The following is a 13,927-nucleotide window of genomic DNA, read 5'->3' as shown; positions in this document are numbered from 1 at the left end:
TACAAATTCAGTATGCAAAGTGTCTCCATCAGACCTACAAACACAATCATGACAAACATTCTGGTATTTAAAATTGAAAACCATCTAGTGCGTGACTAACGTCCCTCAATGTTTTTCCTATGCGGGTTTGGAATAAAGTCTTACCATGTAGGATATTGAAAGGTCCATATAAGTTTTTTTTTCTTTTATTTTAAAAGATTTGTGAGTGGGTGGTACAGGCAATCTTATGCAATAAAACCTGCCCCATAGACTTTAACGTAGTGTGCTCCATCAAAGAAACAGTGGATCACTTTACCTGTGTCCTTGTATTCAGACACTGTCTGCTAGATTACGAGTTTTGCGTTATGGCTCATAACGCTGCTTTTTCACTACCGCTGCTATTACGAGTCTTGTAGGTATAGCTGTAGCGCACACTTTTTTGTCCGTAACTACCGCACCTTTCAAAAAGTCCTTTTTCAATGGGACTTCCATAGCGCCGATATTACGAGTTTTGCCTGGGAGGTCAGAAAGTGAGTGGTGCAGCCTATACCGACAAGATTCGTACCGACATCTAAAGTCAGTAGATGAAGACTTCTCACCGGCTGGATGAGGATGGATGTCCGGTCTTCAAAAACTGTAAGTGGATCTTCGGGGGTTAGTGTTTTTTTTTTTTTTTTTATAGGGTTTATTGGGTGGGTTTTATTTTTAGCTTAGGGGTTTGGGCAACGAAAAAGAGCTAAATGCCCTTTTAAGGGCAATGCCCATCCAAATGCCCTTTTCAGAGCAATGGGGAGATTAGGTTTTTTAGATAGGACTTTATTTGGGGGGGTTGGTTGTGTGGGTGGCGGGTTTTACTGTTGGGGGGTTGTTTGTACTTTTTTTTTTTTTTTTTTTTTTTTACAGGTAAAAGTGGATTTCTTTGGGACAATGCCCCGCAAAAGACCCTTTTAAGGGCTATTGGCAGTTTAGTGTAGGCTAGGGTTTTTTTATTTTGGGGGGGCTTTTTTATTTTGATAGGGCTATTGGATTAGGTGTGATTCGTTTAAATATTTGATCATTTTTTATTTTGTGTAATTTAGTGTTTATTTTTTTGTAATTTATTTTAGTGTAATGTTAGTTTTTAGTGTAAGGCAGGTTAGTTATTTTAACTAGGTAGTTTGTAAATAGTTAATAACTATTTACTAACTAGTCTAAAGTAGTTAAAATAAATACAAACAAGCTGTGAAATAAAAATAAAACCTAAGCTAGCTACAATGTAACTATTAGTTATATTGTAGCTAGCTTAGGGTTTATTTTATAGGTAAGAATTAAGTTTTAAATAGGAATTATTTAGGTAATGATAGTAATTTAGATTTATTTTAATTATATTAAAGTTAGGGGGGTTATGGTTAGACTTAGGGTTAGGGATTAATATATTTATGTAGTGTTAGTGATGTAGTAGGCCAGAGGTTTAGGGGTTAATAACTTTAGTATAGTGGCGGCGGCAGATTAGGGGGTTAATAAGTGTAGGTAGTTGGCGGCGATGTCGGGCGGCAGATTAGGGGTTAATAAGTATAGGTAAGTGGCAGCGATGTCGGGGGCGGCAGATTAGGGGATAATAACTAATGCAGGCAGCTATGTTGGGGGCGGCAGATTAGGGGTGTTTAGACTCGGGGTTTATGTTAGGTTTAAACATAAATTTTCTTTCATCATAGGAATTAATGGGGCTGTGTTAGAGAGCTTTAGGCTCCTTTATTGCAGGTGTTAGGCTTTTTTTAGCCGGCTCTCCCCATTGATGTCTATGGGGAAATCGTGCACAAGCACGTAAAACCAGCTCAAAGCAGTGCTGGCATTTGTGTGCAGTAGGGAGCTCAACGCTGCCATATTGCCCGCTAACACAGAAAACCTGTAATAGCAGCGCTATAAAAAGGTGAGTGGTGGAAATAACTTGCAAGTTATTACCAAGCCGCTCATAACGCAAAACTCGTAATCAGGCCATGTGTTAGCGAACACATCCCATATCATCACTCACAGGATTGTTTTTCCCCCTCTATATTTAAAGATTTTTATGGGAAATTAAACTTGTGTTTTATCCCACGCAGTTTGCAGCATTTTGAAAACCCAGCCTACACATTACTAAGTTTGGCTGTAGGGAGTGTGGGACAAGAACAATATTTCCAGAAAAGCAAGAGCAGCGTTTTCTTCAGGGCATTTTTAATTTGCGCACCTCCTCGCTGACTTTACTGACCATTTGGATCAAGTTTAAAATGGACAACTTGACAAATGGTCTACTTGAAAATTGTAATTGCTTAAAAATAGATAACCCCTTTATTACCCATTCCCCAGTTTTGCATAACCAACACGGTTATATTAAAGTTATAGTAAATCATAGCGTTTCAAAAATTCTAGGGTTAACCGTCACTAAAAAGAAATAGGACTTTCAGTGATCACTTTGCTAAACGTAGTCTTTCTGTGCCGTGGCATCCATCACGTTAATATACTTTTTACCTCTATGATTATCTGTATCTAAGCCTCTGCAGACTGTACTTATTTCAGTGCTTTTTACAATCTTGCATTTTAGCCAATTAGTGCTGGTTCTTGTGAATCAATTCTTCTCCAAAGGAGTGAGCACAGTGTTATCTTTAAAGTGAAGGTAAAGTCAAACGCTGTATTATAAAGAATTACATATATCCAGCAAAATAAATATAACTTTCATTCATCAATCTTTTCTAATCTTTATATTACCTGCGATATTTTATATTCTTGTTATGTATTCGGCAATCCGAAAATCAACCGTGAATTTTTTTTTTTTTTTTTTAGACAACGATCCCGTTGTTGAGCCATCCAATGGTTTCTTTGGCCGTTAGGCGGCCGTCAAATTTCGTCATCACCAGTTGGATGTAGATGCGCATGCGTAAGATCTTCTACTCAGCATTTTACAAGCGTGCGCGTCCCCGTTTCGCGCATGCGCAGTTTAAACTTTATTTAGTGGGCATATTTGGAATAGCATAGGAACTCAGGCGGCAAGCTATTAGAAACATTTGTATCACTCTTTTCTTTTATATTGGTAAGTAAAAAACGATCACATTATCTGCAGCATAATGAGTATTGACGCATGCGTAGTAGAGAGCAGCATCCGCTATTAACGCATGCGCAAATATGACAGTCTGAAAATGAGGCGCATGCGCGGTTATTCAATGCTCGATGTGCACGAGCAGAGTAGAGACGTATAGAGCGGGTGGGACCGCTCTATACGTCACAGTATTCCAAACCAGGAAATGGAGAATGGGAGAAGAAACGGATGGGAACCGTAAGAAAAATGTATCGAGAAAATAACATAAATCAATAATGTTTTTTGAAGAAAAAAAAACTAGCGACTGTATGTAAGTTAGTAAAAGGGTTATAATTAGGATTGATGGGTCCAATAACTTTACCTTCACTTTAAGTCAAACACAAACTAGCACTGTCTGGGTATAGTGCAAGATTGTAAGAAGCTATATAAAAAAAAAAACACTGAGATAAGGGGTGGCCTGCAGGAGCATAGAAACAGGCAATCTTAGAGGTTAGAAAAGTAAATATAACAATGTTGGTTATGCAAATCTGGGTAATGGATAGACATTATCTATCTTTTTAAACAATAAAAAAAAAGCAGACTGTCCCTTTAAGACCATATTAAAGAGACCTAAAAACACAACACTTATTTCACGATTCAGATAGAGCATATAATTTTAAACAACTTTCCAATGTAATTCTATGATCAAATTTGCTTAATTATCTTGATATCCTTTGTTGAAGAAACAGCAATGCTCTACTGGGAAGAACTAGTCGAATACTTTTGGGTGAGCCAATGACAAGAGACATAAGTGCCGTTACCAATCAGCAGCTAGTTTCCAGTAGTGCATAGCTGCTCCTGAGCCTACCTATGTATGATTTTCAACAAAAGGATACCAAGAAAACAAAGCAAATTAGATAACAGAAGTAAACTGAAAAGTTGTTAAAAATTTACACGCTCTATCAGAATAATTAAAAAGTTTAAAATTTTGACTCTACTGTTAAAATTGGCTAATATTTGTTTTCAATGTTTGTTGCACAAATAATCATCATGGCCTCTGTTGAAAAATCTGTATTTTCAAGCAGGTTCACTTTAATCCAGGAAAATAAACTGAAGCTATTCATGCAAATGGGGAGATTTTATGTTCTATGGCTTCTCTTTCAAAGTTTTTTTATTTTAAGCTTTTTCTTTTAGTACCATTTATTTCCTATGTGAGCATAGAGGCATAAAAAGATAAAATATTTAAATTGGACGTCAAATAAAATGATGCATTAATTGAGCATGAAACCCAATATTTTTCCTTTCATGATTCAGACAGAGTATACAACCTAAACAGCGTTCAAATCTACTTCTACTATCAAATGTACTTAGTTCTCTTAGTATCTATTGTTGAAGGAGCAGCAATGCACTACTGAAAGCTACCTGAAGACATCAAGTGATCCAATAACGAGGCACATATATACAGCTGCCCGAATCATGGCATAAAAAAGTTTTGGGTTTCATGTCCCTTTAAGCACATACAAGTATGTTCCTTCTGCACTGCAGTATGCCTCTATTTCCTCCATAGCTTAAAATCTGCAGCAAGGAAACAAGTGCGTTTCTAGCCTTCAAAGCAAATATAACTACCTGAAGAGTGAAATATTGCAGCTGCGTATATTTTCCCACAACATTTCCCACATGGGCTGAAGAGCTGCGTATATGAGCCGATCCGCTTGATTTTGTATACTGCCTCCAGATTTTGAGGCGAGTTTTGACGCAAACTGAAGGTTTGCTTGATTTTGAATAAGGGACTAAATACATTTTTGTTAAATTGTGCAATTTGTCTGTGCTTTGCATATTTTAACATTTATAAATAAAAGAGAATGTTCAAATATTTGAAAGTATTACACTGCCACATCCAGCTGGCAAATTATTTTGTGAAGAACACTGCTCCACTTAACTTGAAGCATTTTTTTAATCAAACCCTGACCCCTCCAGCATCAAACATTATAATTAAACATGCGTTTTATTATCTCAATTGTGTAATGCAAAACATATGCAAGAAAGAAAACAAAAATATTACTGTTACTAAGATTTTGCTTTTTAACACATTCAGACATCCAAAAAGGCCTAAATCTGCTGTGAAAAAAGGTGTCACTGGAATCTGAAGCTTCTTAAATGATCTAACATGGCAACTTTAAATGCTTAAAGTGAAGGTAAAGTTTTATGGAAATGAAAGCAGTATTGTGTTAGTTGTTCAAAATATAGCAAGATCGCTAAGTTTGTATTACATATTACTATATATATCAATATAAAATAAACAGTTTTTCTTTACGTGACCGGCCGATTAAAGCTCCTCCCTCCAGTTATTTCCTGCTTTCTGGTTGTATTACGTATAGAGCGTTTCCACCCGCTCTATACGTATGGTAAATGCGCGTTCTCGATTTTCTTCAATCTTGCGCATGCGCACATTACGCATCAACCTCAATTTGCGCCTGCGCGAGTAAATACTATTACCATCTGTTGCCAATTGTTGCTAAACAAAGTGCGTTCGGGCCAGTTGCTTGAATGAAGGCGATGTGCGCAAGCGCAAAGCTGGAACGAGCACGGCTTATAAGATACAGGAAGTGTATCTAACGCATGCGCATATGAAACAGTTATGCAGTGACGTCAAATGACGGCCGCCTAACGGCCAGACAGATAATTGGATAATAGAACAACGTGACCTGGCTGCCAAAAAAAAAAAATTAATTACGGGCAGATTACAGAACAAGGAGATTAGAGTTTTCAAAAGCGGATAAAAGGTTAAATATCGATTTTTAAAGAAATTGATGAATTAAACTCACATTAGTTTTAATGCTACTTACATTTGAAAAGTTAGAAAGATGCGAACTTTACCTTCACTTTAAGGCACTTTTACTAAATGGTTGCCTGGTAACATATTTTGGGAAATCTGTTGTTTTTCAAGAGTGAGTTTGCTGTGCTCATTCCTGATTTTCCAGTCAGAGCGCAGTTTATTGTATTTGACCAGTTTGCATACTAGTAGGCAGATTCTTCCATTGTGGGTGGTGATACCAGTTTAAAGGGACACAGTACTCACAGTGTTTTTATCATATGTATGAAAGAACAGTTTCATTTTTTTTTTTGCTTGAAATCCGGTTAGTTGTGGACAGCTAATACAGAGGTATCTAATGCTCACTGGTTGACAGGGGCAACTCGATCAGAAATATCATTTTTTGCAACTACTGCAGAGTGGATCCATGAGTTTCTAAAATTAACAAGAAAGAGCTCACATTCGGAAGACTCCATAAACATTCTTTGCAATCAGACACCATGGGGCCGATTTATGAAAGTTCGAACTGACATTATCCGCTGTAGCGATCATGTCCGCCACACATCGATAAATGCCGACAGCATACGCAGCAGTCTTAACTCCTGTTTCCGGCGAGCCCATATGTTGCAGGACTTTCATTTGGGCAGTCATAAAATAGATGTACAAATAAGCAGGACTTTCTATATAATTTGAGCCAAGGCTATAAAAATAAATTTTTGTTATTAAATTTATTGTATGATCAGTAATTATAGAATGTTTATTTTTAAAAAGGCAATAGAGTCTGCTGCTATTCTTTAAATGGACATAAAAGTCAAAATTAAACTTTTAGGATTCAAGTAGAGCATGCAGATTCAACAGTCTTTTCAATTAACTTCTACTATCAAATTTGAACAATATTCTCTTGATATCCTTTCTGGAAAAACATATCTAGGTAGATTTAGGAGCAGCAATATACTGTTGGAGTTGGCTTGGTATTAGTAGCTACACGCAATGCCTCTTGTCATAGGCCCATTAGATATGTTCAGCTAGGTTCAGTGATTTGCTGCTCTAGAGCCTACATTTTCAACAAAGGTAATGAAGTAAATTGAAAAGTGTCTTAAAATGGCATGCTCTATCCTAATCCTGACTTTCATGTTCATTTAATATCTGTTGTTCTTTTGTTTAGCTGGATTGCTGAATAAATTATATTACTACAGGCAAACCTCACTGTTTCTACTTATTATGCCTTGCAAATGAACAGCAGGACAGCTACTGATAAAAGATTACCAGGTGTAACTTTTGAAGAAAAATAAATACATAAAAATAAGGTACCTAGTTGTGCATTTGAATGGCTGTATTAAAAATGTTATCCTAACTATGCAATTTACACAAATTTTCAAAATAAATAATAAAGATGATAATTGCCAACAAATGTGTTTCAGGCTTAGAAGCCAAAGATTTTATAAAAAAAATACAAGAATCCAGGCAGGAGCTAGTATTAGCCATAACTCACTGGTTCCTGTGATTTGCGTGGGTTCAGCATCATTACAAATTATGTCTCTTCACAAAAACAAGGAAGAAAGAGGATGGAATACATAAAAGTAAAATTGTTTGATATATTCTTAGAATAATCTTATATTAATACAACTAAAATAATATACAGTATTTTATTTTACATAGTAATGATCAATTTGTCAATATGAATAAACAAACAGTGTGAGTAAAGGGGAGAATCCAGTGAATTGAAAACATTTGTATTATTGTATTACAAACCCTTGTCAGCACACTGGTTTTCTAAAATGTTATTCTTGCACTGTCACTTTAAAGTCTATAAAAAAAAAAAATCAGGATTCAGGATAACGTATGAACTTGCATAAATATTAACTATTGGATGTAAAGAAAACACAAATGTTATGCAAGCAACAATTGAGTGGGCGGGCGTGTTTAAGGTGTGTGCGATTATATATATATGAATATATATATATATATATATATATATATATATATATATATATATATATATATATATATATATACACACACACACATACATATATACATACATAAGCTATCACAACTAAAGTGAATTACAATTTAGTTATTAGCAATCTTGATGGAAACCATATCCTCTCTTTATCTGAAGCAATGGGCAGCAGATTAGATTGTTCAGTCTGCCACAAAAGTATTTTTTTTCCAGTTTGCTGAGCGATCACAATAGGAAAGAAGAAATATGCATTTTTAGCAATGATCCATGGTTTGCCATTCCTAAGCATACCCTCTACTAATAATATTCACTGACTAATTTTCGCAGGCTAACAAACAATCCACCCCATAACTACTACTGGTGCAACAACACTCACCAGTTTCCTGAGCCTACAATGCACACTTTCAGGGGTCCTTGAAGAGCCATGGTTAGAGACGTGAAGAGATCTGTGCAGGTTGCAAAATTGAATGAAAGTTGTTGCCCTTGCTAATACCGGTTACACTGTAACCAAAGCCCCCGAGCCTGCAGTCCCACGTGTCCAGACATCACTTCAGAGCGACTAGATAACTCCGCGGTTGCATTTTGGGTATTGTAGTTCAAATATCTCTTAAAATCGTACGGGCTTCTAGCAAAACGTGTTGTTCAAAAACTACCATCTGTAACATGGGCTTTATAATGTAAATAAGTCTCTCTGCAGCTTGGGCTTCTCCCTTATTTCCCCCTTTGCTTGCAATGGAGTTGGTGTGACGAGTAATCGATGAGCTTATGTGTTTGCTATAATTGTGTGCATAATCAGATGCTAAATTTTCATTTTAAAATTATTTCCTTAGCCTGTCAGCATTAATTTACCACAGCTATACACTGTAGTGTTTTAGCGTCGTTAGTTCAACAATAGACTTTACAATATAATTTATTAACACCAGCATGACATTTGTCCGTTGTTGCTGAAGGGAGAAGTCTTAGTGTCTGATCAATCGTGGATTTTAAATGACAATTCAACTCCCTTATATAATGGTTACCTGCTATCAGAAGATAAAAGCACAGGCTTGCATACAGTGTATTCAGCAACCTACCGTTACAGTACAATAATGTCGAACAGTAGTATGAGGTTTTACTAACATAGATTAGCATCACTGCGATATAATTGTAAAATAAATATTTGAAAATATAGCATCCGTTTTGTTGAGCCAGCCAATGAAAACTAAAAACACAGTAACATTAGAAAGCACAGTGAAATATTTAATTTTATAAGCTATAGATGTAAACTGAAATGGAAAAGTAATATTTTTAAGCTACATTTAGCCACTAATGAGCATGTGTTCGTCGAGAACTCCAATACATCGAAAACTTCAATCTGACGTCACTTCCGGTATTTCCATACATCTGATTGGTCCGTGTCAAGTGAGTGTCTGAGTGACAAGATTCACAACCAAATCAGATAGGCCCTGTAATCACCTAACCTCACTATCTATTTTTCCTCCGCCTGGGGGTTCATTCCCCAAGGTGTAAACCTCATTCCCCAAGGTTTACTTGGGGTGTATGCCAAAGGGTCTGCGGTGGCCCCCCAGACAGAGGCAAAACAGATATTAAAATAAAAGAGTCACCGGAAGTGATGTCAGATTGGAGTTTTTGACGAATTGGAGTTCTCGACAGAACACAGGCACTATCCAGGTGCTGAACAAAAAATGGGCCGGCCCCTATTCTTACATTCCTGCTTTTTCAAATAAATATAGCAAGAGAACGAATAAAAATTTATAATAAGAGTAAATTAAAAATGTTGCTAAAAATTGCATGCTCTATCTGAACCATGAAAGAAAAAAATTGGGTTTGTGTCCCTTTAATGTTTGAGAATTTTTCAAAATGGGTTGATACTATATTGCAACCAATTGTTTTAAATGTTTTGTAACAGATTCCTTAGACGCATGGTTATGGATGACTTATGGTAGACATTACATTTCTCTAATTATCAATCCCACATGATAAAGTTCTCATGGCAGTGGATTTTTTTCAAAGAACTTAAACTGACTATCCATCTTTGTTTCAATCATATGTCCTCAAAGTAATAGAATTTTTGCTCAAACATAACCGTACTTTACTTTTATAGTGTTTTCTATTTCCAGATGAATGGGACTTGTATGCCAACCTGTTTTTAGGTTGGTGGGAGTTGTCTCGCAATTATACACAAGAAAAACCCTTTAGAGTGCATATCACTTTCTACAAGCGATACATTGATGATTTGTTGTTTATCTGGACAGGTCAAGGCGAAGAGATGTTGTCCTTTGTAAATTGGTTGAATAATAATGATTTTGGCATTTTCTTTGCTTATGAATTCAACAAAAATAATTAAAACTTTTTGGACTTAAATCATAAGATTGACCACGATTACCAAATTGTCACCAATCTGTACAGAAAACTGATTTTGGGTAATGCCCTTCTACATAAAAGTTGTCATTCAAAGGATGAACCCTATTTGGTAGCAAAGGGGTAATTGGTGAGATTGAATAGGAACTGCTCCACTCAAGCAGATTATGATATCCAAGCTGAATTATTATAACAAAGGTTAAAAGAAAGAAGCTTTTCACACCAAGTTATAAAATGTGCCAGGAAGTGTCTATGATTAATAGGGGAGATTTGCTTCAGGCTAAAAAGTAATATGGGTAATTTGAAGCATTATAAGTAACATTTACAGAATACAGTAACCAGTTTCATTCCATATACAGTGCTTTTGCCTTTACTGGCAGCAGTTGATAAATTGAATTCAAATAAGGTTGGAATAGGCCCATAGGAAATATAGTGTCACCTATGGTTTTGAGACCATTACAAAAATAGCAATCCTCTTGGTTAACATTTAAGGACACGTTAAGATGTGGAATATTGCTTTAAACTATGTGAATATTACTATGTGGTTGAAGATGAATTTTGATCAACAGTGATGTCTGAAATTTTCAACATCAAGGCATGCCTTAATTGGTCATCATCTTTTGTTATTTATGTTATTAGCTACGTACAGTGTTATTTGTAGCATGTAGGTCTCACAACCAGAGGTATATGTAGCAGAATTAGAGAACATATCTCTACCATTGATTTGGCACCCCCTCTTTTCAGTTTGTTCAACATTTTGTAAAAACTCATAATAAATATATTAACAGTTTTAGATGGATGGCAAGATATTGTCTAAATGTGAGATATAATGGATATTTACCTTAAACTCTCATGTGCCTAGAAAGTGAAATTCTTAGTTTGATCTTATTAATTATTGGTTTTAATTTTTAATTTCAGTACTGATATGTCAAAGTAAGCATTTCAAACTATAATTTAGTTCTAGTTTTTTAGTTCTAAAATTTAGCATGCTGTAGGTGTATACTGGGATTACAATATCATTTATTATTATATCAGCAGTAATCTCCAGTAAAATGTTGGAGAACTTACCTTAGCAGTTGCCAACCAATAAAATGTATATACGTAACAATATATTTATTCAAATCAATATTTGTTCCTTAATTCTAGATTAGTTACCTTTATAGACACCTTCAATTATATTTATGTAGAAACTAGATTATGAACCAGTTATATGTCTATTACAATTTTCTATACAAAGCAGATTATAAAATGCACCTCTAAAAATTAACCTTACTCACAATGAGTCACTTGTTAAAATATCACAATGATAATACCAGAATATGGACCGCTAATTTAACAGTGCTTAGTTAAACAATATAACAAGATACTTAACACAAATCTTACTAAATCTCAATAGATTTAAGATAACTTCCAGACAAGTATAATTAAACTATTTAGCCCACAAATGGTTCTATATAACCTCAATTAAAACACCAGAAATTATATATATTATTAATGCAAGAGCCAATTTATATGCCAATATGTCTGGCCTTGAATAACCTCCTTTTCAGCCACAATAAGACAAATCCTAAAATGTATACATATAACAATAACTGTAATTAACTTATGATATTAAAATACAAAAATTCTTTCTAAACATTAATATTTCAATACCAGTATACTTTACAAAATAACCAGTATGAGAATTCAGCTTCTGGGGTTTCTTGTAAGTCATATTATTATTTATTTATTTATAAAATATTTTACCAGGAAGGATACATTGAGATTTCTCTCGTTTTCAAGTATGTCCTGGGATCACAAAACATTGCATTGATACAATAGGGTACAATAAAATACAAAAAACAATAATAATACACAATATATGCAAATATTTAACATAGAGCAGGTACGAAATATTTAATCAACCATGACAGGAGCATTCTGTTTTGAGATATGTATAGAGGGATCTCTTAAAGGATTTTAGGCTTGGGGAAGTTTTTAAAGTGTGAGGGAGGTCATTCCATAATTGTGATGCTCTGTAGGAAAAGGAGGATCAAGCTGCTTTCTTTTTGTATTGAGGCAAGCTAAATAATGTGCTGTTATTGGATCGGAGGTTATATTAGGTGGGAATAGCAGGGGAGAGCATTCTGCTCAGGTAGGGTGGGAGCTTCTCAGAAAGGCTCTTAAAGACAAGGCAGGAAAGATGGAGGGTACGTCTGGATTCCAGCGACAGCCAGTTTAGTTCTTTTAGCATGTCACAATGGTGGGTCCTGTAGTTACATTGTAGCACAAAGCGGCAGAACGAGTTATATAACGTATTTAGTTTAGTTTAAGGTGAGTTTGAAGAAGGTTTTATCCACTATTTGCAAGGGTACAGGCCTCAAATTATTACCTTTCATGTCCAAAGAAAGTGTCCCAAAATTGCAGAGAGGTACTTAGCACAAATTTGTGTGCTTCTCTCTCAGTCAATAGTTATGCTGCTTGTTTGAGTCTGTCCCTTTCTCTAGTGTGTGTGGGTTCTTATTTCAGATAAACCACTCCTTTTCTTTAATCATTCCCACAAGAATTGGATAGGCCCTTTTCGAAGCTTGTCTCCCATTGTCCTTAGAAGCTGAACATTTCATTGGTTTACTGGGAATGCATGGGTTTTAACAGTCAACCCGTTTGGCTGTAATTCTCGCATAAACCGCTAGAGTGCAGCAGACAACCAGAAATGCATTTTCATTATCAATACTGCTAACAGTTTAATATCTAACTTTTAAAGTGCTTATTAAATACACTTTAATTTACAGTATCAGCAAATAATATGTCCAATATGTGTGGGACCATACAGGGAGTGCAGAATTATTAGGCAAATGAGTATTTTGACCACATCATCCTCTTTATGCATGTTGTCTTACTCCAAGCTGTATAGGCTCGAATGCCTACTACCAATTAAGCATATTAGGTGAAGTTCATCTCTGTAATGAGAAGGGGTGTGGTCTAATGACATCAACACCCTATATCAGGTGTGCATAATTATTAGGCAACTTCCTTTCCTTTGGCAAAATGGGTCAAAAGAAGGACTTGACAGGCTCAGAAAAGTCAAAAATAGTGAGATATCTTGCAGAGGGATGCAGCACTCTTAAAATTGCAAAGCTTCTGAAGCGTGATCATCGAACAATCAAGCGTTTCATTCAAAATAGTCAACAGGGTCGCAAGAAGCGTGTGGAAAAACCAAGGCGCAAAATAACTGCCCATGAACTGAGAAAAGTCAAGCGTGCAGCTGCCAAGATGCCACTTGCCACCAGTTTGGCCATATTTCAGAGCTGCAACATCACTGGAGTGCCCAAAAGCACAAGGTGTGCAATACTCAGAGACATGGCCAAGGTAAGAAAGGCTGAAAGACGACCACCACTGAACAAGACACACAAGCTGAAACGTCAAGACTGGGCCAAGAAATATCTCAAGACTGATTTTTCTAAGGTTTTATGGACTGATGAAATGAGAGTGAGTCTTGATGGGCCAGATGGATGGGCCCGTGGCTGGATTGGTAAAGGGCAGAGAGCTCCAGTCCGACTCAGACGCCAGCAAGGTGGAGGTGGAGTACTGGTTTGGGCTGGTATCATCAAAGATGAGCTTGTGGGGCCTTTTCGGGTTGAGGATGGAGTCAAGCTCAACTCCCAGTCCTACTGCCAGTTTCTGGAAGACACCTTCTTCAAGCAGTGGTACAGGAAGAAGTCTGCATCCTTCAAGAAAAACATGATTTTCATGGAGGACAATGCTCCATCACATGCGTCCAAGTACTCCACAGCGTGGCTGG

General features: G+C 36.1%; 1 protein-coding gene across 1 annotated transcript in view; it reads right to left on the bottom strand.

Annotated features, from left to right (window-relative positions):
* The window catches only part of GPD1L (glycerol-3-phosphate dehydrogenase 1 like), a 75,911-nt gene extending 67,590 nt beyond the window's left edge, over window positions 1-8,321 (bottom strand). The window contains exon 1 of the mRNA XM_053713022.1: window positions 8,162-8,321. Coding sequence (XP_053568997.1) covers window positions 8,162-8,211 — 50 coding nt within the window. The 5' untranslated portion in view covers window positions 8,212-8,321. The remainder of the gene's footprint in view (window positions 1-8,161) is intronic.
* Window positions 8,322-13,927: the final 5,606 nt, after the last annotated feature.

Source organism: Bombina bombina, chromosome 5 (assembly GCF_027579735.1).
Source record: "Bombina bombina isolate aBomBom1 chromosome 5, aBomBom1.pri, whole genome shotgun sequence".
In the NCBI taxonomy this organism is placed as follows: Eukaryota; Metazoa; Chordata; class Amphibia; order Anura; family Bombinatoridae; genus Bombina; species Bombina bombina.
The sequence above is the reverse complement of the archived record's forward strand: the minus strand, read 5'-3'. Positions and strand labels throughout refer to the sequence as shown.